We start from the raw sequence: 25,803 nt of genomic DNA, 5'->3' as shown, positions 1-25,803 counted from the left end.
CTTTTCAGCATTATTGCAGGAGGGCTAGGGAGCTTAGGGTAGGTCATTCTCTAAAATGGAATGATGGGTTATTATCAGACTCTCTGGAAGCTTCAAAGTTGTTTGCGGGTCTTGTTTACAATAAGGTTATGGGTGCTGTGCCTCTTGCGAAGAAGAAGACAGAGCCTCCAGTGAAGCAAGACCTTTTTAGGAAGGGATTTCTCAACCTTCCCCCGATAGTTTCAGTCCCTCCCACTTCGTCTCGGGAGGTCAACGATGTTGTGGTGGTAGGACCTTGCTCCTCTCCGAAGGGTTGCATCATTCCTCCTTCTGTTGAGGGAAATGGTTTCTCCCAAATTGGATTGGGCGTCGGATGGGGTTTTTGGGGAGGAGGCCATGGCATTTTGGGATTCTATGGAAGAAGATTTCTAACGGGATAAGATGATTGCACGCCAAAAGTCTAAAGGAAAAAGGGAGCTTTTGAATCTGCATAGCTCCATCAATTATGGCAATGCGAAAGATCCATTCCGGCGTAAGAAAGGCAAGGCACTAATGATTTATGTTGGTGTGCCTTGGCGGGTGGTGGGTTGCCTTGTATCTTAGTTGGGCGGGTGTAGGTTGGTGTGCCTTGGCGGGTGGTGGGGTGCCTTGTATCTTAGTTGGGCTCTTTTGTAGTTTGCTTTTGGGTGTTTTTTCGGCTTATGGGGTTTAGGTTTTGCGGGTTTTGTTGGGCTTTACGGGTTAGCTTTGGCTGCTCTGTGTATACTTTCTGTGTACTTAGGGGCGCCTTACGCTATTATTAATAAAGTTTTCTTACTTATCAAAAAAAAAAAAAGTTGACTGGTAGGTATACCTGCATTGCCATCCTGCACGCACCTTGACCACCATAGTCGTTGCCTTAATGTGGTCATGATAAAGAGTTGTCCATCATAACTCCTTTGAATTAAATGGGGTACCGATTTTCTTTTACTAGAGTATGAAATGCTTGAATTCTATTCTGGAGCATAGCATCTTGGAGACTCAAAATGCTTTTATTAGAGGTTGTCAGATTGTAGGTTCAGTTCTTATTGCCAACGAATGCATAGATAGTCATCTCAAATCGAGCAAGCCAGGAGTGTTATGTAAATTGGACCTAAAAAAAGCTTATGACCTTGCTAGCTTGGATTTTTTGCTCTACATGGTAAGGAAATGTGGATTTAGGGAGAATGACAAAGTTGGATTGAGCACTGCATTTCCACGGTTCGGTTCTCTATTTTGATTAATGGTACTCCTAGAGGCTTTTTTAGTAGCTTTCATGGCCTGAGACAGGGTGATCCACTGTCCCCCTTCCTTTTTGTGATTATTATGAAAGCTCTGAGTAGAATGATGGCTGCTGTTGTGGTTGGAGGTTTTATTTCTAGCTTTTTAGTGGGGGCTAGGAATGTCGATACTCTAGCTGTTTCTCATCTTCTCTCTCTCTCTTTTTTTTCTTTCTTTCTTTCTTTCTTTCTTTCTTTTTCTTTTTTTTTTTTTTTTTTTTTTTTTTTTTTCTTTTTCTTTCCGGTGGGGTTGCTCTGGATAATCTTCGGTATTTGAGATGTGTTCTACTTTGCTTTGAGGCCGTTTTAGGGACGAAGATTAACTTGGTTCCTGTTGGTTCCGTGCTGAATGTGAATGCCTTGGCTTATATTTTGGGTTGTAAGGTTTCTTCTTTGCCCTTGAAATACTTGGGCCTCCCTCACGGTGCACCTTTCAAAGCTAAATTTATTTGAGGTACAATTTTGAGAAGATGAGCGGGGTGGACTTTATCTTTCAAAAGGCGGTCGGTTAACGTTGATCAAGAGCACGCTTTCCAACTTGCCTACTTACTTCCTTTCCCTCTTCCCTATCTCGGTCGGGGTTGCTAATCAGATTGAAAAAAATGCATAGGGATTTCTTGTGCGGTGGCTTGAATAACGATCCAAAATTCCATCTTGTTAATTGGAAGAAGGATTGCACTCCCCTTAGTCTTGGACGTTTGAGAATGGGAGCTTGCTCACTTTTGACCATGCTTTGTTGGGAAAGTGGCTTTGGAGAAATGTTTTGGAGGGAGAGGCTTTTTGGCGTTAGATCGTGGATAAAAAATATGGAAGTTTGGTGGGCAGATGGTGCTCAAAAAAGCTGTTTTGGGGCCTTAAGAGGTGAGTCTTTGGAAACATATTAGGAGGGGCTGTAATAGTTTCTCCAAGTTTGTTACTATCAAGGTGCATGATGGCTCTTGGACACGGTTTTGGCATGACACTTGGTGTGAGGATTGTCCCCTGAAGGATTCCTTTCCAGAGCTTTTTTTCATTGCCAGGGATAAGGATGCTTTGGTGGCTGATCATATGCTTGTTCATAATGACGAGGTGCATTGGGACATGAACTTCATTACATTAGTGCATGATTGGGAAGTGAATATTGTATCTTCCTCTCTCAATGCTCTATATTTTGCTAGGAGTCGGGGAGATGAAGACAAATGTTGTTGGGTTCCTTCCAAAAGACGATCTTTTGAGGTAAGAACTTTTTATGAAGTTCTCCTTCCCAATGTTGATTACTCTTTCCCTTGGAAGAGTATCTAAAGATCTAAGGCTCCCTTGAGGGTGGTTCTCTTCATGTGGACATCTTCTGTAGAATAAAATTCTCACTGTGGATAATCTCTGTAAGCGGCACATCATAGCAGTAGATTGGTGTTGTATGTATAAAAATTGTGGGGAAACCCCAGATCATCTCCTTCTTCATTGGGATATTGTGAGAGACTTGTGGAATTCGGTCTTTAGGATGTTTGGAGTAGAGTGGGTTATGCCGACGTGGGTGGTGAAGCTCTTGAATGGATTTTTGTTAACGTCCGTTTTGACGCCTCTTAACTTTGCAGATTTTTATGCTCTTTTTCCTTGTTATTGATCTTGTTGGGTATTCTGTCTTGTATACTTCCTGTGTACTTGGGTTGCGCCATTGGTCTTTTTAATAAATTTACTTATAAACAGAAAATGAAATGCATATAAACCCCTAAGAAACTTGTAGGTTATGACTTAATTGTTTTAACCACCCCCAGCTTTATAAAACGTTAAATTTGACCTATCCTTTCAAAGGGCCACAGTTTTGACAACATGTTCTAGTTTGGCCCTCTTTGGGTGGTGCTCTTCCATCGTTCGTGGAGGTGGTGAGGTCGGAGGGTCCTGTCAAGGTGCAGATTCCGCCGGCTGAGAGGCGTTAGCTAGGTTTTCTCTCGGCAGTGAGGCTAGCAGCATCGGAGGAGGTGAGGATGGCCATGGACTGCTCAGTGCTGGAGAAGGAACTGTTGGGTAAGGACCGGTTGCTGAATCTGCAGAGCAAAGGATATCCAGAACATCTCTCCTCTGCCCAAGGCACACCAGGATCAGCGAGGAAGTTGTTGCCTCATTTGAAATTGCGGACGTGGAGGAACCTTCTAGCGAGTTTGGTGGGTCGAGTCGTTGGTTCGTTGTTGGGTTGCTCGTTTGGGTTCGGGCTGGGCCCAAAGCAAAGAAGTGGATTGAGGATATGGGTCAAGGGCACCCTTTGGATTTTGAAGCGGGTTTTGAGTTCTCCATGGGTTGTGGGTCTACTTCGGGTCTTCAACAGCCGGAGGTGACGAAGACGGTCGACTTGGGTGCTGGGTTGTCTTCTCCGATCAGTGTTGGGTTGTCTGCTATGACTAGTTCTGGGTTGTCTGTTCTGACCAGTGTTGAGTTCTCCTTTCTCCTGAAGACGCCGGTCCTTGTTTGATGGCTGTTGATCAACCTGGTTCAGAGCGATTTGTGAATCTCTCTGGGCGGGTTGCTTTTGATCCGGTGTCTGCCTCTGCGCCTCCAGGTGTGGCATTGCCAGTGTTCTCTTCCCCTTCGGCTTTTTCTGGGTCCACGGCGAATTCTTCGGACTAGTTTGGCAACCCATTGTCATTCCCCCCTTATTTTTTTTCACTTCTTTCAAAAATATCAAATAAAAAACATTCTAACTTTTTTACACTTTTTATATCACATCAATCATTTTTTATTATTATTCAAATAAAAAAATTCACCACAAAACAAAACTTTTTCACTTTTCTATAAAACATTCCCAAATCACTTTTTATTTCACAACACACAAATATTCCACAACCCAATCACTTATCAAACAAGCCCTTCTTCTTCCAAAGAACTCCTAGGTCAATCAAGAAGAACACAGGGATATAACAAGCAGCAAGATTCTCCCTTTAAGACCAACTATAACAAGCTCACAACTCTAAAAGACACAAACATCTCTAGTCCAGCTTCTGCTTCAGTGCCGATGGTTTCAAAGTCTTTCCAAAAGTACTACCGGAAGACAGATCTGGATTTTTGGATGAGAATTTAGTTGATGAGTCTTTGGTAGCAATGGGGTTGCCTGTCAGCTTTTCAGCTAAGGAAGCAGCAGCAGTGCTTCCATATTTGAACACTTCTTCTTCGATGAAGGGCTTCCTTTGGCGGGGGTTTCTTAACCCGAGTCCGGCTGTGAACGCTTCAATTACTTATACCTTGCTTTTAGAGACAGTTGTGGATGCCTTTGAAGAGGACTTTCTTAGGAGGGAGACTATGAATTTGGTGATACAAGCGCTTCCTCTCGTGTTGTAGTAGGGCTCTCGTGTTGTAGTAGGGTGTGATTCTTGAGGATTCAGGTTTGACGGCTTTTGGGTTTGAGGGTTTGTTGGGTTTCTTTCTTTGTTTGGGCTGTTTCTTTTTCACTTTCTAGTTAGGTGCTTTATCTTGTATACTTCCAATGTACTTAGAGGCGCTTTATGCTTTTAATAAGACCAGTTTATTACTTATCAAAAAAAGAAATTTAAGCAGCGTGATAACTTGCCAAAACTCTGTTATGAACCAATAAATAATTGGATAAAATTAAGCACTAATGTACTTATTTAAAAAGAAGAAGAAAAAGAATACACATTTGCATAAGTGAAAAATCTTACCTCAATTCCCTTAAACAATTGTTTGATGGGGCTGCAAGGCATGTGGAGTTCTACAATTTTTTCTGGTTGGAAATCTATGGGAAAGGATTTTAAGGGATATCCCCACGATTCCATAATGCATAACTCATTGGTTAGCATGAATTTTGAAGGATCTCCATGCCATTTCAGAGTGCGTAACTTATCATGAAGTTTAGAGTAGATTTACATTTTGATTTTGCATATGGATCATAGTTGTTTTTTTCATTGTCATTAGTTCAACATGCTTTATATTTTCTTTCTTCTATTTTGGTGTGTATTCTTCACTTTTGAAGCTTGCACACTTGAAAAATTGATAAATTATGTTAGTTGAAGTCTTATCTTTGATTATATTTTTGAATATTGTTGTATGATGTACTAGTAACTGGTTCTTTTATTTTATTTTATGCAGGAGTCTTCTATGTTAAATGAGCGGGTAGTGTTATTCTTGCCAGCAGCAGTGTATGCTCTTTGTGCTGGTTGTGACCCTTTTACGCAATACGACAAAGGGTTTCCGCTGTCTTACTCTTTTGTAGATGATACTGAGGCTCTAGGAGACGATGTGAAGGTATGTGTTGATTTGTCCTGATTACCATGCAACTTTGGATCTCTTACATACTTGATGGTTTTCACTGAGAATCCAAAATTTTATGGTGCTTGTAGACAGAAGACCTTGAACATGATAGCCTGCATGAACTGTTTGAGTGCTCTGTAGAAGTTCTTGCGAGAATTGATCAGGACTCTGGTGTTGAGGTGCTAAAATATTGTGTTGAGATGCGGTCCATCTATTTGGATTTTATCTGACAAGTTTTAGCAAATTTGATTATTTTCAGGTTTCTGCATCTCAAAGCCATCAGATTGTATGTCTTCCCCAGCAGTTGAGAGATCAGCTACTGCAGGAAATGGAGACTTGCATTCTTGCATCTCTTGTAGACAAGGAAATCGAAAAGAGCCCTATACCAGATATATTCTTTAGATGTGCACTATTATCAAACTTCATATATGGCTCATATTTGACGAGGTATGTCTCATCTTATTATCTGCTTTGAGTCTGATTGTACCAACTCAGTGTTTTTCTTCCCCTTTTTGTTGGTGAAGTAAAATTTCTGTTTATGCTTCCCATTCTAAAACTACTGAAGTACCATTTCCAGTGAAATGATTGATTAAATACAATATGAGGCTTTGCTCGGTGGCGTGTGGACAAGATGTACCTGCAAGCTTAATTACTTTAGTAATTTAATATCTGAAAATGTCAGCAGCAGCCTCATTGTTGTGTTTTTTCCTGCATCCGTGGTTCTTCTACCGTCACTCAGCTTTGGACTTGTGCTTACATGGACTATAAACTTTTTTTTTTTTTTTGTCGTGGACAAGATGTATTTGAACTGTGATTATTTTCAATGTGCAACATACATTATATTTGGATGGACTGATTTTAGCATTTCTTGCACTTTAACAAGTTTATACTATGCCATGTTGTACATTTGTGCAGTTGAAGAGCATTTGTATTTTAGCATTAGACATTGATATTTTGCAACTATTGGTATCTGTTGTAGGCCCGTTCTATTTCTTCTTTGCTGTTTCGTATGCTTACAGGTTATTTTTGTCAGGAAAAGTGAAGAAGTTTCACCATTTCTCTCTGAAATGGGCAATTGCTTGTTAGAGTTGCTGGATTGTGCTCTTTGTGTCATTCAAGGAAACCACAATGATTTCCGATCTCTTGGTTGCTTAGGCTCTGACACCATTTTTGGTGGAACAAAATCTCTTGCTGCATCCTTACGAAGTTTCATTTGCTGTCCAATATTCAAGAAATGGAGAGATCAAAATGATCCGGATGTTTTCCTTTATGGTTCGGTAGTCCAATCCATGGAAAAGCTTTTAAAAGCACTGGCAAAACTATATGAAGAATATTCTGAATGTTCGAGGAACTTTCATTCTGAGATGATTTTGCAAGACTTATCTGCATCTGATATACCTGTACAAAATTCTTTCCCATCTGATTGCAATAAAAGTAAGATTATGGATGTGGAATTGGATGTGAATGAGGTTTCAAGGGATGTGGATCTGTTGACCGTCGGTGGGAATTTTGCCACTGGCATATCCTTTTCTTCAGAGAAGTGGAAGTTGGGCATGATATCAGTTATTTCATGTTTTTTTCTAGTTTTACATGCTGTTACATGGGATACCCTATTTGAGCTCATGGGAAAAGAATCCGACAGGAAGGTATGCTCCACACTCAAAATTTGTCTATAATATTTTGGATTGTTGTATTAGAGGTTCTATTTTTTACTTTTTATGCTTTATTTATATATTTATTTTATCTTTTATTTCAGGTTTGTGAAAAAATTCTATACAATCTTTGTCGACATCCCTACTGGCCCTCTTCTGCAAAGATTATAGACTTGGTAAAGAATAATTGACACTAGATTCCATCTCGGAGTCTTTTGAAGATATAAATAATTTCGTGCAGCTTTTGGCTTGAGGTTTATGTATTCTTTTTTGATCGTTCACAGTTCTATACATGCTTTATTTTGCAGGTGAATTTAATTGATGACATGATTAAAATGCAAGCAACTCTTAAGCTCAGCTGTGTTAATATATTTGCTGCTATCCATGGGTTGCTAGCTTCTCAATTATCCTTGGACGCTGTCAGAAAGGATAATTATGCTGGCTTATCTCTAGAGGAGGTGGATTCTGAACAGGTATTTCAGATACTTCTTGTTGAATTTTGTATTCTGGGACGAATATGCATCATATGAAAAACATTATGTTATATTTTATTTTGATACTTTAATTGTGTAGTAAATAATAGCCATTTGGTTGACCCAATTAGTTGGGATTAAGGTTTAGTTGAGTTAAGTGTACAATAGATATTAAATGAAATATGCCGAGAGAGGAAAGAATGTATCAAATAAAAAACTTTAATTTGTTCTATTTTTGACTTATCACTATGATAAGATGTTACTAGATTACCTTTGCTTTGTGACTGTAATGTAGAGGTCATCTTATGCTCCAATTGAATAACTGATTAATTTGTTTTCCAGAGATTGACACATCTTGGAGATTTGGTGAACAAAGTTGCTGGCTTAGATCTTCTTGACTGGTTTGGTCGTATTAAGCTGATTGATTGCATATGCGATTTTGTTTTACTTCATCCTCAGATTGGTCAGGTGATTATATTTTGACACAAATACTAATATTTCTTTCCTATATGACAAATATGAAAGATAGACATGGTTACGAGACTGAATTGTCATGGGCATGCCATAGAGCAATCTTGAGCATTGTAGGACAAGAAGATGGCGAGGATTCAGAAATTTGGTCTAATTTGATGTGTGTATTTGTTTTTGAAATACTCGTTATGTCATCCAGAAGGGTTACTGTAAATTTAGGTTGGTGGAGGACCAAAAGAAAAATGTTGGATCTTTGCCTGAAAATATGCAGATTTGCTATCCTTCTCAGCTTTTTTTTTTTGTAAGCAAATAAGGCTTAAGATCACAAGCTTTGGGGCTTAAAAATAGAGCCCTTAAAAGATAGAAATCAAAGAAAAATAAAGAAGACACATTTGGCTCAGCAAAAAACTGAAATAGCATCATGGGTAGGACTAGTATTCTGGAATCCATCTTAAGTTGCAAAGAAGAGGTCAAAGGTATCTACTAGTGTCCACTATGTGTCCCTAGCTTGCTCTCCTGGTGATCTGTTGAGAAGGGTTCATTTTAATTATGGAGTTTTGTTGAACATGTAACTAATGAGCGTTGTAGTTGCATTATGTGACAATTATGCAAGTATTTGTATTACAAGTTTGGATATGAGTACTTTGGCACCTTGCTTGCCTCTTGCTTTGGAGTTTGTTAGTATTTTTCTTTTTGTTCATTTTCTAGTTGGTTGTGATTTTGATGTTTAGGCAAAGTGGGACCATTTTGGTTCTTTTATTTTTTTGTCAAATAATTGCATAAACTGATTCTATTATTTCTTTCAATTCTCATTATGTGGTCGCTGTGGCGTCTGTTTAAAGACAATGATTGAACAGTTGCTTTTGTTGCTCCGAGATCCTGATTATCGAGTTAGATTCTTCCTTGCTAGACGGATTGGTGTTCTTTTCCAAACGTGGGAGGGTCATGAAGAACTATTCCAGGATATTTGGTATGTTCTATTATAAAATATACTATATCATGTTGATTCCTGGGTGGGGGGTGGGGCAGTTATATTACAGAATGTGACTTGCTTTCTCGTCCCTCTTGGTTTCTTCTGTTTTCTTGAGGCCATCCTACTGGTAAAAATTGTAAATGAATTCTTGAACCAAGTTGAAATCTTTGTCTATAGAAGTAATGTCTCCGTCTCAAGAATGTTGGTAAAGTTCTGATATTTTAGTGAACTGAAATTTTCCTCTGCAAGGAATGCTAGTGATGTTGTTTTTGGGGAACCATAATCTATAAACACTAGCCAAATCAGATATTTGCCTTATCTCATTCCTGATAATAACACTCTGTCTATGTTATGATTGTCACAAATAGTACATTATGGCTATCTATGTGATATCATTAGCTGCAATCTTTGTTTCTCTGGAAAACAGAGCAGCACCGTTGCTACCCAGAGTATTTACTTTGATTTGATGCCTTAATCATGTCTCAAATAGCTACATAGATTTGTAATTTTTCTACATTTTCATGGGATAGATTCAATCATGACTACCGAATTCGCTGATTTTTCCTTGTTTGCTCTACATCATTATTGGTATTGAAGGTGCTATTTACAAGAGATTTTTGCAGATTGGAAGGGTTACCATTTAAAGTAATTGATCTAGGTGTTAAATAAAAATTTTCGATATTCAAATATTCAACTATTACTTTCACCATTTTCCTAAGCATTTCTCTATGAATAAGGTGATGTATTTTTCCAAAAAAAGTGGTTGTAATTTTATGGGTTCAAGACCCATTACGCATTTAAGAAATAAAAAGAAAAGGTAAGATTTATGCTGAAGAAAGATTTGTCCCTTTTCTCTGGGGAGTAGAACCATCGGAGAGGGCACAAAATCAAATAGAATTTTGCACCGCTGAAGCCTTATTCATGTGATGGTTTGTATCCATTATCATGTGATTGTAACCTTATTATTGCTTTTCTGTGATCCTTTCATGAATATGAGTGTTATTTTGGTTAGAGATACTGTTATTTAGATTACCAAAAAGTGATTTTTGATTCTAACATCTATTAATATTCTTCTAGTTCCAACGTTGGTGTTGCATTGGTGTTTACGTCAAAAGAAAAACTTGTTACTGCGAGGGAGGTCCTAGCTGCTGGTCCTCAGCCTCCTCCCACAATGGAGACTGTTATTATCACTCTTATGCATCTTGCTTTGTACAGTGAGAAAGTAGAGTTGGAGGTATATTACTTTCTTTTCAATATGTATTTGTATAAATTTTGGAGTCTCTAAGAGGGGGCATTTTGAAGTGAAGTAATTCTATAAAGCCTTAGCTAGTTAAGAGGTTTTCTCATTTCCTTGGAAGAGTATTTGGCTTGTTAAGTCTCTGTCGCGGGTGTCCTTTTTGGTGTGGACAGCAGCCTTAGGAAAGATCTTGACACATGACAATCTGCGTATGTGTAATATAGTGGTGGTTGAGTGGTGCTGTATGCGAAAGAAGAGTGGGGAATCCTATAATTCCTTAGGAATTTATTAGGATGACTAAAAATATTTTGGTATTAATATTGGTATTAAGTTAAATAAAATATATTTAGAAAATATATTTTATTTTTAATTTTATATCCTTAGTTTGAATTGAGAAGTTAACAGTTTGAACTAAGCTCTGATTTGCATTATGGATAATATAGCATTTAAGATTTAAACGCTCTGATTTAAAATAGATTAACTAAAATTGTGGAAAATTTGTATGTAATTTATTCAAATATTAATAAATGGGTATATAATTTAGAAAAAATAAAAAAATAGAAAAGTCCAAGTTGGTCAACGTCTGTAGACAAAGAAAAGAAAATCAAAAGAAAGAAGAAAAAGACTAATTGCTTGACTTTTCAAACAAAGAATACAATACTCTTTTTTGATAAGTAAAGTATATTTCAAGAAGCGCAGAGGGGCGCAACCCATGGTATACAGGAAGTATACATGAAACCCTTAATTTAAAGAGAAAAGAGAGCACTTATCTAGAAAATTTGAATAGAACACTCAAACATAGACTATAGTCCCACTCTCCACAAAAACAAAGTTTGTATCACTAATTTTTTCAAGTTAATCAAACTTGTCTCACAGTCTTCAAAACAGCATGCATTTCGTTCCCTCCAAACACACCACATCACACACAAAGGAGCCATTCGCCAAATCGGTATCAACGTCTGGTTGCCCTTTTGCCCCCTCCAACTCCCCAACATATCTTTCACCAATCGCGGCATTACTCACACCACCCTAAACAGTTGCAAGATCATACTCCACAACTCTGTAGCAACCATACAATGCATGAACAAATGATCAATGGACTCTCCAGAAGCCTTACACATATAACGTCACTCCATCACAATAATGTTCCTCTTACGAAAATTGTCCAAAGTTAGTATTTTTCCTAAAGTTGCCGTCCACACAAAGAAAGCCACTCTTGGGGGGACCTTAACTTTCCAAGAATACCATACTCTTTGTGTTTAGTGCATGGTAGAAAGGCTGAGAATCATGTAAAAAGTTCTAGTGTTTTAAAAAGTAAGATACAATCTGAAGCAAAGTGTGGAAACAAACAGATGAAAAACTGAATTTTGGCGCCTACAGTCTACAACATGTCCACCGACTAAACTTTTTATGATATTACCTAATAGATACCTTAAAATGTGCCTATAAATAGCACGGCAAGGCAATGAAAAAATTCACTCTTACCTTCTCACTCTCTTTCTCGTACAATTAGTGTATAAAGAAAAGTGTTAAAAAAATATTTAAGAAAGCTTTGGAGCTACTTAAAGTGGTAATGCTAGGTATAATTCTTTTATCCTTAGTTTGTGTCAATTCTAGTTATTAGAATTTAAATTATGTTTATATAATGCCTAAATTGCTCGGGAAAGTGTGATTGAATATCTCAGGGAATGATATTATATTCAATCATTCTTTTAAATATTACAAATGCGTAGTTGTGCTGCCTAAATATTATTAAGTTTTTTACAGTAGTGCCGTTGTAATACCCAAATAATATTAAGATATTTAGATATGGCGTTAAGATGCCCAAGTTGCATTATGACATTGTAAACATGGCGTTATGCTGGCCAAATTTTTAGGATTTAAAATGAGGCTTAAGAATGAGAAATAAAGAATATAGGCTAATATGGAGGTACAATATTAATGCAGAAAATATACGAAGACACAAAAAGTCATCTTAAGAGTATAAGCCTAAACGGTAAGTTCAAACTTACTGCCCCTGTATTATTTTACAAAAGCATGTCATATATGTTTTCTTGAGCCCTGTTATTTGGATTACAAATATGAATTTATTTTGAGATGTTTTACATGTGTTAAATGGAAATGTGTTTTCAAAGGATATGATTTATGAAAAGTGATTGAGGTTTGGAAAGAAAAATGTGATTTGCAAAAATGATAATATTATATGGAAATTATGTATGGATGCATGCAAAGGCCCAGCGGTTAGATGGGGATTATGCGCCTAACACCTCGAAGCTATAAGAGGAATAAATTATTAGCAACCTTGCGGTTAAATGAGGTAGCACTTAGCAAACTCCTAAGGATAAGTGGGAGTATAAATTCACTTATTGATATGATGAGATGATATGTTATGTTTTGCAATGTTGTGTGCTTAGCCGGGTGGAAAAGGCTGTATCTTTCTAACGGTGGGAGGTTAACTTTGATTAATAGTACTTTGTCGAGTTTACCTACATATCTTTTGTCTCTCTTCCCTATTCCAGCGGGAGTGGCTAATCGTTTAGAAAAACTTCAGAGAGATTTCCTGTGGGGTGGTATTGGAGATGAATTTAAATTCCATTTGGCTAATTGGCCTACGATTTGTTCTTTGAAGGTGTTGGGGGGTTTAAGAGTGAAAAATATGATTCAGTTTAATAGAGCTTTGATGGGTACATGGCTATGGAGGTTTGCTGTGGGTAGGGATGCGCTTTGGAGAAAGGTGGTGGCTATCAAATATGGAAGTATGAGGGGTGGTTGGTGCACTAAGGTGGTTGGGGGTTCGTTTGGAATAGGAGTTTGGAAGTGTATTAGGAGGGGTAGGGATGTTTTTGTAGAACATGTGAGATATGAGGTTGGGGATGGGTCGAAAGTCTTGTTTTGGCATGATGTGTGGTGTGGGGAGTTACCTTTGAAGACTCTTTTTTCAGAGCTGTTTCTTATTGCATGTGGAAAGGATGCATGGTAGACAAAATGGCTCAATTCTGTCGAATGTCTTGTTTATTCGACCTGTTCATGATTGGGAGGTGGAAGAGGTTAATAGATTTTTTGAGTTGTTATATTCTCTTAAAATTAGATGTGAAGGAGAGGATAAACTGTGTTGGATTTGAGGGCGCCATAAATCCTTTGAAGTAAAGTTAGGTTTTATCTAGTCTTGTACAGTCTTCGTTTCCGTGGAAAAGTATTTGGAAAGTTGAGGTCCCCCCGAGAGTAGCTTTCTTTGTGTGGACGGCGACTTTAGGAAAAATACTAACTTTGGACAATCTTCATAAGAGGAACATTATTGTGATGGAGTGGTGTTATATGTGTAAGGCTTCTGGAGAGTCCATTGATCATTTGTTCATGCATTGTATGGTTGCTACAGAGTTGTGGAGTATGATCTTGCAACTGTTTGGTGTGGTGTGGGTAATGCCGCGATCGGTGAAAGATATGTTGGGGAATTGTAGGGGTCAAAAGGGCAACTAGACGTTGATACCAATTTGGCAAATGGCTCCTTTGTGTATGATGTAGTGTGTTTGGAGGGAACGGAATGCACGCTGTTTTGAAGACTGTGAGACTAGTTTGATTAACTTGAAAAAATTAGTGATACAAACTTTGTTTTTGTGGAGAGTGGGACTATAGTCTATGTTTGAGTGTTCTATTCAAATTTTCTAGATATGTGCTCTCTTTTCTCTTTAAATTAGGGGTTTCATGTATATTTCCTGTATACCATGGGTTGCGCCCCTCTGCGCTTTTTGAAATATACTTTACTTATTAAAAAAAAGTATGATGATTTTAACTGATGTTTTACTTATTACGCTATGAACTGTTTTCTGCTTCATATTATAAAATGTGGAGTTAATTATGTAGTAAGAAAATACAAAGAAATATATTTATGTTTTATTACTATGAATCAAACTGTCTATCACATGGTTTACTATTTAGCCACACTTTTATTGAAAACAATATTGTGAAAACCTTGCATACGTGTTTGTCTAGTAAACACTAGTGATGAGATATTTTATAAACAACTGAGGGTTCAGATTATAAATTGTCATTTTGCTTGAAGTTGATGAGCTGTGGACTCTCTCTTCCACTTATAATTTTTATAGATGCGGTTGAGGAGGAGGAAGAAGAAGACGTGGATCTGTTTAAGTGTCGGAGATATGATGAGAGAGGCTGATTGGAAGCCTCAGTTTTTGGAAAGACTGGTGTACTTAATGTCAATTGTGAAAATACTTGTAGTTTTAGATGTGTGTATTTTAGTATGCCACTTATGGCAACTTCTAATCTACAATGTGCTATTAATAACCTTGTAAAAGATGTAGCCTACTGCCTGTAACAATTTTGGGAAAACTAAGTTCTTAGTTGTTGATATATATATATAATATGTGAAGTTTTAATTAGATGCTCTGGTACAATTATACTTTTGAGGAAAACTTTAATCTTTAAGAAAAGAAAAAAAAAAGTCATTGCTATTTTATGTAGTAGTGTTACGTGTAATTTTAGATAATTACAATTAGATGCTATGGTACAATTATACTTTTGAGGAAAACTTTAATCTTTAAGAAAAGAAAAAAAAAAGTCATTGCTATTTTATGTAGTAGTGTTACGTGTAATTTTAGATAATTACACGTACGACTTGCTTTGAAAGCTGGGGCACTACAAACCCATTGACCACCTCTTACCTCACTGTGATGTTGCACAGGATATATGAAGCTTTTTTTATATATTGTTTGGGGTGAAGTGGGTTATGCCGTGACGGGTGCTAGATTTGTTGAGTAGTTGGGGCAATTCGTTGGGTTGTGGTCAAGTTAATCAAATTTGGAAGCAGGTTACTTTATGTGTCATGTGCGGTCTTTTCCATGAGAGGAATGCTTGGCACTTTGAAGATGTAGAAATGCCGGTGTTGGAGTTGCGTTGAAACATGCTTAATACTTTATTTGTATGGGTCTCGGCTCATCATAGCCCGAGTTGTGTTACTTTTGCAGAATTTTTAATTTCATGCTCTTTTGTTTCCTATTTTTAGGGGCACTTTTGTATACTTCCTGTATACTAGGGTTGTTCCTCTCTACGCTTGTTAATGATGACATTATTTATAAAAAAAAAAATCTAATTTAGCGCTGGCTTTCCCTTTTTCTTTTAAACATATCTAGTATACAAGGCAAGGGGGAAAGAGTCCAATAAAAGAAAAATCAAATGTACCGTAACTAGAATGTGAACTAAGCTATCCCATTTAAAATTTTACTTGTACAAAATGAAAAAACCGAATATGCAACGATAGTGAGGATGTCCATTCTGGGAAAGCCTATGTGACACTCCAAAAAATTAGTCCTCACATTGGGAAGATGAATTGCCCACATTGGGTGGGTGCATTATAAAAAGTGTTTATGAGTGCTAAGTCCCACATTAGTTCCTTACTAAGTGAAACTAGACTTTATAAGTGATTTTAAAGAACTCCAATTGTAATTGGATTGGACTAGTCATTTTGGAATAATATTATAGATGTGACTAGCGCTTTTCCTACATTGTTACAAATGGTATCAGAGCAATCTAATAACATTATGTGGCAATTGAGGCGCTGCATGACATGGACTGTGATGAGGACGTTAGGGATTTGTGGGGGGAATTGTGAACCTCAGAAAGTTAGTCCCCCACATTGTGAAGATGGATTGCCCACATTGGGTGAGTGCATTATAAAGGTGATAAGTCCCATATTGGTTCCTTACCAAGTGAGACTGGACTTTATAAGTAATTCTAGAGAGTTCTAATTGTAACTTGACTAGTTCTTTTAGAGTAATAGCATAGATGTGACTAACACTTTTCTTGGGTCGTTATAGCGTAGCCTTTTGTTTTTCAAAAGTGTCAATCATGAAGGTTATGAGATCTCTGCCTAATAATTTCACCTGATATGTGAGCATGACTTCTGGTGACAGTTAGACAACTTCTCTGTGCAAATTTATTATAAATACTGTGTAAGTAGGCTTTTTCTCACCGATTTGTTTCTTTTTCATGGTCTGGTGCATAAATAATTACTTGGAACTTGGTTAAATCAGTGTTCAGCAGTAACTAAGTAGTAACTGATTGATGTCAAACCTGTTATTGAGCTTATAAATTCATGCGTGTTTTAAAAGAGATCTCTGTTTGTACTTATTTTGTAATTTTTGATGGCTTATGCAGGCTGTATTTATGATATGTGTGGTTGCTGCTATTGATCCTTGTCAGAGGTACAAAATTACGTTATATTTTAGTTCCTTGCATTATCATTTATTTACGGTTCGTTTCTTATAATTAGTAGTCTTTTTTCTTCAGGGAATTGGTGTATGCAGTACTTCATAATCTATCCAGACAGCTCAAGTATACATCTATGTTGAAGGTGATGAATATAATTCTCATCTTCAATTGATGCTTTATCTTAGCGTAAGAATTAGCTTTTCTTACTTATCAAAAAAAGAAGAAAGAATTAGCTTTTCTTGTGCAAGTAGTAAAATTTCGTGGGGTTTGGGGGAAAGGCATGGGAAAGGCAAGGCTCACGCTTGTTAGCGTTTGAGGGTTTTAGGTTTTGTTGACTTGTGGGGTTTGGGGTTGTGGGCTTTTTTTGGTGGGTTGGGTTGTGGGTTGTTTTGCTTTTTTTGGGTTTTGGGCTTGTGGGAGCTCCGTGTGTACTTTAGGGGTGCCTTACGCTTTTTATAAAGTTTTACATTATTTATAAAAAAAAGTTAGTAAAATTTCGTGAAACTGGTTGGATTGTTTATTGTGTAAAAGGTTCTTGAGAGCATTCATCTTAATGAGTTAAATTGCTTGAACCGTTTTTTTTTTATTTTTTTTTATTTTTTATAAGTAAGCAAAATTTTGTTAAGGAAAAAAAGCGTAAGGCGCCCCTAAATTACTTGACCGTTAATGTACTTCTCTGTTATTCTTGAATATCCTTTTTTCTTTTGCAGTACTTGGAGGAACTCATGGGACCAATTATCTTTTTCTGGGTTGCTTGTGGTGTAAGTTTAGTTGCACTTGTGGAGGTAAAGTGCTCTTTTTTTTTTTTTTCTTTTTTCTTTTTCCCCACTCTTTCACTAAGAACCCTTTATATTTGTCTTAGTGTGTTTGTACAACCCTCAACCCTCAACACGTAAATTTTACTTTTCTCCAAAATAGGTAGGGAATCGTGCCAACATAATTGGTATATGTTGTGCCCCATTTAAGTTCTGCACAAATTTTGTAATGATATGGAGACACAGTTTTAAGTATTCCAGTGCATAGCAAAAATTAAAGGTGGGGTCAACTTCATGGACTTAGCTTGGCGAATTTTTTTTTTTTTCCTTTTCAAATTTTAAATTTTTGATATTATGATTTCCTTTTTTGTATTTTCCAACTGAGACAAGGCATGGAACATCTGGAATTGACACTTCTGTTACATACAGCCTAACATGGTGGAAAAGGAGCAGCCATAAACACTCTGATCACCAAATAACTAGGGGCCAATATGTTGCCACAGTTTAAGATATGAATTAAGGAGTCAGACTGAGTGTCTACTCCATCAAGAATGAAATATTAAATTGTCTCGCCATTTTATATTATAAGCTTTGCTTAAACTGCGATTCACTGTCATGTGTTATGTTTGCATAATATTTCCAATACAAAGTAGGGTGGAAAACAGATCAAATCAAACTGGCTGGACACTGCTGGTCTGTCAATATTGACCTTTTTGTGAGTTTCGATCCATGACTTGGCAATCAATGTTGTCAATCTGATCAATGAGCATCCGTGAAAACCTTTTATCTATAAACATAAAGTGAGATATGGTATAGGGTGGCTAATCGTCTTGAAAAAATCCAGAGGGATTTCCTATGGGGTGGCATAGGGGATGAGGCCAAATTTCATTTAGTGAAATGGAACAGGATTTGTACTCCGTTGCATTCAGGTGGGTTGGGAGTTCACAATCTTTCCTTGTTTAACCAAGCTCTTTTAGGTAAATGGTTGTGGAGATATGGTAGGGAGAGAGAGGCTCTATGGCGTTTGGTGATTGACGCCAAATTTGGGAGCCTAAAGGGTGGGTGGTGCTCTATTGAGGTGTCGGGTTCCTATGGAGTAGGGGTTTGGAAATATATTAGGAAAGGGTGGGAGAAGTTTTGTAATTATGTTCGGTTTGTGGTAGGGGGATGGATCATATATCAGTTTCTGGCATGATCGGTGGTGTGGGGAGATTTCTTTGAAGCTTTGTTTTCCAGTTCTGTATAGTCTTGTGAGGAACAAAGCGGCTATGGTGGTAGATAATATGGCTGTTCATAATGGCAATATTCATTGGAATGTTCTCTTTACGCGGCAATTACAGGACTGGGAGTTGGAGATGGTGCTCTCTTTCTTCGAGCGGTTGTACTCCACTCCGATTCGACAAGGAGAGGGTGACAAGTTAGTTTGGAACCTCTCTTCAAGGAGCTATTTTGAAGTAAGGTCATATTATGAAGCACTTAGTCGGAAAGAAGGTCCATCATTCCCGTGGAAGAAGATATGGTGTGCTAAGGCTCCGACAAGGGTGGCGTTCTTTGTATGGACTGCAGCGTTAGGAAAAATTTTGACTCATGACAATCTACGAAAGAGGAATATTGTGGTTATTGAGTGGTGTTGTATGTGTAAAAAGAAAGGGGAGTCTATTGATCATCTGTTACTTCATTGCGACACCGCCCGTGAGCTTTGGAGTTTTGTGTTTTCTTTATTTGGAGTTGAATGGGTCATGCCACAATCGGTGATGGGTTTGTTGTCTACTTGGGGTGCTTTTCGAGGGCATGGCCTAGCAAAAAATGTTTGGCGTTTAGTTCCTCACTGTGTTTTGTGGAGCATTTGGAGGGAGCGGAATGCGAGGCTTTTTGAAGATGTCGAGACTGTAATGGTAGTTTTAAGGAAGCGTCTTATTAACACGCTATATCTATGGATAGCTCCCCATCTTTGCCACCTAGGTGTTTCTACTTTTGTAGACTTTCTTAATTTATTAGTTGTTCCTCCTGTTTAGGGGCTCTCTTGTATACTTCCCGTGTATTAGGGTTGCGCCCCTCTGCGCTTTTTTATTGAATTTTAAATTACTTATCAAAAAATAAAGTGAGGAGCCCACAAAATAAACCAGATTAGATGCTGCCATACAGCAACACGATGGATGAACCTGTTAGCATACGATGGGATTCTTTGATAAAATGTGACATACATACCCAAGATATTAGGAATTGAAAATCATAAACTAACTTCATGCTTAGGAAATGAGATGAAAGAACTGATTAGTTGAAACTCAATGCAGGGATTCAGAAGTTATCTTGTGCCTTAAAAGGCATTGATTGAAAACTTGGGGCTAGGGTTTTTCTTCTGGGAAAGACAAGGAATGCGAGAGGTAGAGATTTAGAGTAGCAAAACAAGAGATGAATAGATAGAATGGGGTGAGAATGGATATGATGCTGAGTCAAATAAGTCAACCCATTAAACAAATGGTTTGTAATGCAAAAGACATGGATATATTGAAAATTCGAAGAGGAGGTCATATATGCCTGATGGGAAGCATGACTGTTAAGTTTTAAAAATGTATCATAAACTATTAATTTTGTGCCCAATTCAGTGTAACCTTGTCTTGCTCCATCCCTTCAATGTTCCAAGTCCATCTTCTATTCATGGTATTGATTTGTGGTATGGGGAGAAGGCCCTTATGGAAGTTTTTCCAGATTTGTATGGTATTGCTTGTACTAAGGATGCTTTTGTAGCAGCTCACTTGAAGCTTTATGGTGGTTTCAATCAGTAGAATGTAAGCTTTGTTAGAGAGGCTTTTGATTGGGAGGTGGATGTTTTTGCCTCATTTTTCAATTTGTTGTACTCAATTAGAGTAAGAAGCGAATGTGAAGACAAACTTTGGTGGATCCCCTCCAAAAAATGGTTGTTCATTGTTAGCTCCTTCTAAAATGTCCTTGTTTGTAATGGTGACATTCCTTTTTCTTAGAAGAGTATTTGGCGGGTCAAGGTTCCTTTGAGAATGACCTTTTTTGCTTGGTTGGTAGTCCTAAGAAAGATATTTACCATGGATAATCTTCAGAAGAGGCACGTCGTTGTGGTTGATAGGTATTATCTGTGCAAGAGGGATGGGGAGTATGTGGACTGTCTTCTTCTTCATTGTGAGTTAGCTTGTGCATTATGGAGTGCATTTTTCAGTTGTTTTGGGCTTTCTTGGGTTATGCCTAAAAGAGTTGCTTATTTGTATGCTTGTTGGTGGACTGATGGTAGCACTTAGAGTGCTATTGTATGGAAGTCGGTGCCTTCTTGTTTCTTGTGGTGTCTCTGGGGAGAACACAATGATAGAAGTCCTGAGGACCGCGAGAGGTCGTTGGCGGAGTTTAAGTCCTTATTTTTAATACTTTTTATATTTGGACAAGCTATGTTTTTGGCTCCTTTTGTGCTTAGCTTTCATGATTTAGGTGTATTTTTTGTATACTTCCTGTATACTTGGGCTGTGCCTTTAACTTTTAATGATTTTTTGATTACATATAAAAAAAAAAAATCACATTCTAGTCCCACCATGACACTGTAATAAACCGTTATGTAATTGCCTTTTTTTTTTTTTTTTAAATGAATAGCTTCCATCTTATGGTTTATGTGTACTCGATCAAAACCATTAGGAAGAGGAATCAAATATAAAGGGAATTTATATTGTCAAATATTTGGAGTTGTGGGTGTTCCATTGAATTTACTATCTCAATTATTTGGTACTATTTTTAGATAGTTATTGGATTGTGATCTATTTGACTTATTTTGGTGGTTTCCTTGGAGTTGATGTCTTTTGATGTGAGATAATGTGTACTAATAATAGAGGGAAAACTTTATTTATAACCTCTGATCTTTCATAACTTTTGCAAAAAGGTACCCAAACTTTAAAAAATGTCAATTTAGGGTATCCATCTTTCAATGTTTTTCAATTTCAACCATCGATTACAATTTTTTGTTAAATCCTATCAAAATTCCCAAAATACCCATGTGTTTATTTTTTTTAAAAAAATTATAAAATTTTTAAAGATTCAGGTATGGATATTTTTGAAAATTCCGTTAAATTTTGACCAACACCTAAATTCTAGTAATTTTTTTCCCTAAAAAAAAGGAGGGGTATTTTGAAAATTTTGACAGGATTTAATGAAAAATTCTAACGAAGGGTTGAAATTGAAAAAAATTGAAAGATGGATACTCTAAATTGACACTTTAAAGTTTGGTACCTTTTTGCAAAAATGAGGAAAGATTATGAATTATAAGTGAAGTTCTTTCAATAATAAAGAGAATGCATTTTTAGACTTTATCTACAATGATGTTAACCTAAATTAAGATTTTATTTGGACGCTAATGTGTTATCGTGTCATATTAACAAGCAAAATTGATTGCAAACAAAATTGATGCTGTAGATCTTTATTGCTTGTGTATTATTAGTTCCACGTATGTGCATGCAATATTGGTAGCTCAACTCCAACCGGTATTGAAATTCCCTTGTTTCCTATATGATGCATCCTAATGGTAATTCAATTTTTTTTCTTGGTTTGGGGTAATACATCCATATGTGTTCCATCTGACCATATTGCAACCGTTCTTTGCAGATACGTCAACTTTTTGTCTTAGATGCCGAACCTAGTTATTTCTTGCAATATTGTTGCCATTGGCTTCTTCCAGCTCTGGTTCTGCATGGAGATAGCTCCAACCTAAGCTGGCTTTCTAAGGTATCGACTTATCTATCTCATTTTTGTAATGAGTGGACAGAAACCTCTAACGTCAGCTGGATATCAAGTTTTTTTGTTGAACACTTTTGAGTTTCTCCCATGTCATTTTTAAATAGTAGTGGTGAATGTATTGTGCACATTTCCCTTCTAAACATGAAACTGATATTGCATGTCGATTGTGCTTATCTTCGGTTCTTTTATCTGTGGTATAAATATTTTGGTCTTGTATATTTGCATTTTATCTGACGGTTATTTGATACCAGGTTGCGTGTCAACCGTTGGCGGTTCTGGTTAAAAATCAATTTGTGCCAATTTTTGCGGTCTGTATGGCATTGCATTGCAGTAAGAGATCCGGGTGGGAAAAGGGAGCCGTTGTGCTTCAGAGTTCGATTTTGCATCTTGCTGGGATATCTGAGAATGAACGAGACAAACTCATAAAGAAACAAATGGTTTGGTCATACCTTTCATCTCCATTTTATTTTCGGTGTCCTTAGTTTGATTATCTGGGAGTTTAAGATTGATGACATGCATAAAAAATGTTAAATCTAATTTAAAGCACCTTACATCACCTCATGGCTCTCCAAATAATGACTGACTATTCTATTTTACTGATACGTCAGAAGGAATCATGTTTTCGGTCTTAGAAATTACGTGAAAGGGTGATAGATCTGTTAGCGTGTTGGGGAAGTCAGGTGGGTACTCGTTCAGTTCTAGCTGTGTGGAGAATAGTCCTATTGTGCTTAATGTGGACCATATGGAGAGAGCAAAATGCAAGATGTTTTGAAGATCGTGAAAAGTCGAAGGACGAGCTCAAGAATATTTTGGTCAAATCCCTTTTTAATTGGATAGGGACTTTTAATATTTCTTCGATTTCTAACTTCTCTCTTTTTGTGGAGCTTTGTTCTTCTTTTCGTCTTTAGTGGGGCCTTATCTTTGTATACTTCATGTGTACTAGGGTTGCATCTCTCTGGGTTTTTTAATGATATGAATTATTAATAAAAAAAGAAAAAAGAAAAAAGGAAAAAGAAATTATGTGAATTTCTAGAAGGAATCCTTGTGATTATTTAATTTATTTTCTTAAGAAATAATTCGTAATCCTATTTTAAAGTGAGTGCTATTTGTAAGTATCAAGAGTGTTATCCAAATTTCTGTGTGCATCTTTCCATGTGAGTTTCATTATGCATAGCCTGGTTTGTTCTGATTTATTGCAAAGTTGATTAACATTTAGGTCTGATTCGTATTATTTGTCTGTCAGAATTAAGTGAACTTCTTTGAGGAGTCTTTGCTTATAATATGTCTTCATGCTTCTTTGTATTTGTAGGTATCTATCGTCAGCCACATTCTGTCTCTTGCCTCTTGTGCGTCAGATCCTCCAGTCCCTTTCTTTTTCAGGGATACAATTGCTCATGCAATTCAAACAGTTGTTGATGGTTTTTTGGAAATGTGCATTGCCTCTCATCACTTTTTGATTTATCTCTGTCCCTTTCTGGATTTTATGTTCATATTTTTCTTGCTGGATTCATGCAGGGAGGACAATCCTAGAGCAGCTTGTGTTATTGACAAGATTAACATTTTTCGCCCTGATAGAGTCTTCATGGTGATATTAAAATTTCATATAATATATATATATATATATATATATATATATATATATATATATATATATATATATATATATTTTTTTTTTCTGTTTCTTGATCTTTCAAATTTCCCTTTCGAACTCCAGATCTATTCTTCAGCCGTTAACATTTCCTTTGCCTTTTGTGGAATGAACTACTGTTTCGATCATGCAGTTTATAGTAGAAATGCATTATAAAATAGCAGCAGCAGTTCATCATAGGCATAAATGTCATCGGTTGGCTGGAGTTGAGGTGCTTATAAATATTCTTGGGCACAGAGCTGCTGTTTCAAGCACTTCAAAGTGAGTTACATTGAGAATCCTTATGTTTAAGTCATTGTGTGTTATTAGTTTGTATTACTGAGACATTTGTTTAATTATGATGTATTTTGGTCTATTAAGAGGTGGAGTGGAGGAGATTTTGTTTGAGGCCCCTTACATTTAAATTTCCCTCTCAAAAACTGTTCATAGATGTTGTGTGGCTTGTAGCTTTATCTTTAGGCTTCTAAAGGTGTTATTGTAATTGCTATGCCATCAAGATTTTGGAAGTCACACCTGTGGCCTCTTTTGTTATCTTCTCTTTGCTCTTCTTTCTTATGTTTCTAATTACTTTGTCTTTCTCCCTTATTTATTTATTTATCGTTCCTTATTTGAAGAAGTTTATCTCTTCAAGTTACATTAAAGATCAATTCTGTTTTCTCACAAGTGTTATCTTATGCTCAATGTGCCTCTTTTAATATGTTTGGATTGGGGTTGGGGTGGGGGGTTTGGATGAAATGTAAAGCTGTTTGGGTTTGTCTTCTTTGGATCAATTAGAAATGGTCAAGAAGATAATCTTTTGCTGGACATTCTTAATGTATTTAATGGTGGTTTATGGAGGTTGAGGTTTATGCAATGGGTGGTTGGAGAGGGCGTGTTCTGATCCTTGAGGGTCGTGAAGGGCGGGCATGGCATCGTTTTATCGCCGGGCTGAGAAGGTGAAGGCTTTTTTTGAATCTTCATATGGCCGTGTCGTTGGGTTCTCCGTTTGGTGCTAGCTTCTCGATGGGGGAAGAAGGCTTGGTCGGGGTTGGGTATGGAGCCAGAGAAGACCGGTGGGAAAGGGACCTTTGGGGAGGTGCACTCGCCGACGTTTGCAGAGGTGGTGCGCTTGGTGGTGAGCCATTTTGCTTTGGAGGAGGGTCCGTCGGTGCATCTTGGTGATCCATTGGTTAAGGACCTTGCTGACGCAGAGGGGACCTTGGGTCAGAAGTCCACTGCTCGAGAAATTGATGCTTGCCCGTTTGGTGATGTAGACAATGGTGTAGGTCTGCAGCGTGGAAAGGGAAACAAGATTTTTCTCCTTGGGGCATGGAAAGGAAAGCTCGAGAAGATTAAGGGGTTTGTGGATCGGTCGTTGGCATGTATTCTTTAAGCGCTGGAGGAGTGTGGGCCATTTTTTAAGCCCAATATCCCTAAGCCCGCTGGGCGCAAGAAAGTGGTAAATTTACTGGGTTTCACGCGTAAGACCTGCCCAGGTCAAGGCCAAATCTAAGCCCAAACCCAAGCGGGTTTCTACTTCGGAGTTAGTAGTGGATATCGAGCCCCGAAGTGGGAATGGAGGCTAGTCTCTTTGCCCCGATCTTTGGTTCGTCGGAGAATGTTGGGTATGCTCCAGCGAGGTTAGATGACGTTGGTGATATCTCTTTTTATTTCTGCCTAGGACGGAGCCCTCGCCTGCAGCGAACTACAAATCGCCAGTTGCAAAGGTTGTAGGGCTGACAATTTTTTACACGACCCGTGTGACAAAATATTATTTGAATGGCCAAATCATTTAGCCTTGAGTTCTGTGTATTATATAGACTTTACAAGGATGCTATATGTGGAAAGGAAATATGGTCCTGCATGATTCTAGCCCTGTACATGTAAACTATAATCTGTTAAATATATACGCTAACTATACAAAATAATAAATGTAGAAATAAGGAAACAATCGTGGGCTAAAAATAAGGAAACACGAAACAATTATGGACAGCTGTGTGTTGTCCATTGACAGCCCCCCTCAAATTGATGTAGGGTGATCAACAAGCATCAATTTGCTACTTAGGAAGCAATGTCGATGACGAGTGAGAGCCTTGGTGAAGATATCAGCAATTTGTAGATCAGTGGAAAT

General features: G+C 37.4%; 1 protein-coding gene across 1 annotated transcript in view; it reads left to right on the top strand.

Moving 5' to 3' along the window:
• Positions 1-25,803, top strand: part of LOC133875070 (serine/threonine-protein kinase ATM) — a 106,403-nt gene that overhangs the window by 20,675 nt on the left and 59,925 nt on the right. Inside the window, exons 18-34 of the mRNA XM_062313067.1 lie at positions 5,352-5,507; positions 5,603-5,692; positions 5,773-5,960; positions 6,547-7,159; positions 7,270-7,341; positions 7,474-7,638; positions 7,981-8,106; positions 8,952-9,079; positions 10,160-10,316; positions 16,491-16,537; positions 16,623-16,686; positions 17,255-17,329; positions 21,914-22,033; positions 22,297-22,482; positions 23,355-23,476; positions 23,561-23,630; positions 23,827-23,954. Coding sequence (XP_062169051.1) covers positions 5,352-5,507; positions 5,603-5,692; positions 5,773-5,960; positions 6,547-7,159; positions 7,270-7,341; positions 7,474-7,638; positions 7,981-8,106; positions 8,952-9,079; positions 10,160-10,316; positions 16,491-16,537; positions 16,623-16,686; positions 17,255-17,329; positions 21,914-22,033; positions 22,297-22,482; positions 23,355-23,476; positions 23,561-23,630; positions 23,827-23,954 — 2,507 coding nt within the window. The remainder of the gene's footprint in view (positions 1-5,351; positions 5,508-5,602; positions 5,693-5,772; positions 5,961-6,546; positions 7,160-7,269; positions 7,342-7,473; positions 7,639-7,980; positions 8,107-8,951; positions 9,080-10,159; positions 10,317-16,490; positions 16,538-16,622; positions 16,687-17,254; positions 17,330-21,913; positions 22,034-22,296; positions 22,483-23,354; positions 23,477-23,560; positions 23,631-23,826; positions 23,955-25,803) is intronic.

Source organism: Alnus glutinosa, chromosome 8 (assembly GCF_958979055.1).
Source record: "Alnus glutinosa chromosome 8, dhAlnGlut1.1, whole genome shotgun sequence".
NCBI lineage: Eukaryota > Viridiplantae > Streptophyta > Magnoliopsida > Fagales > Betulaceae > Alnus > Alnus glutinosa.
The sequence above is the reverse complement of the archived record's forward strand: the minus strand, read 5'-3'. Positions and strand labels throughout refer to the sequence as shown.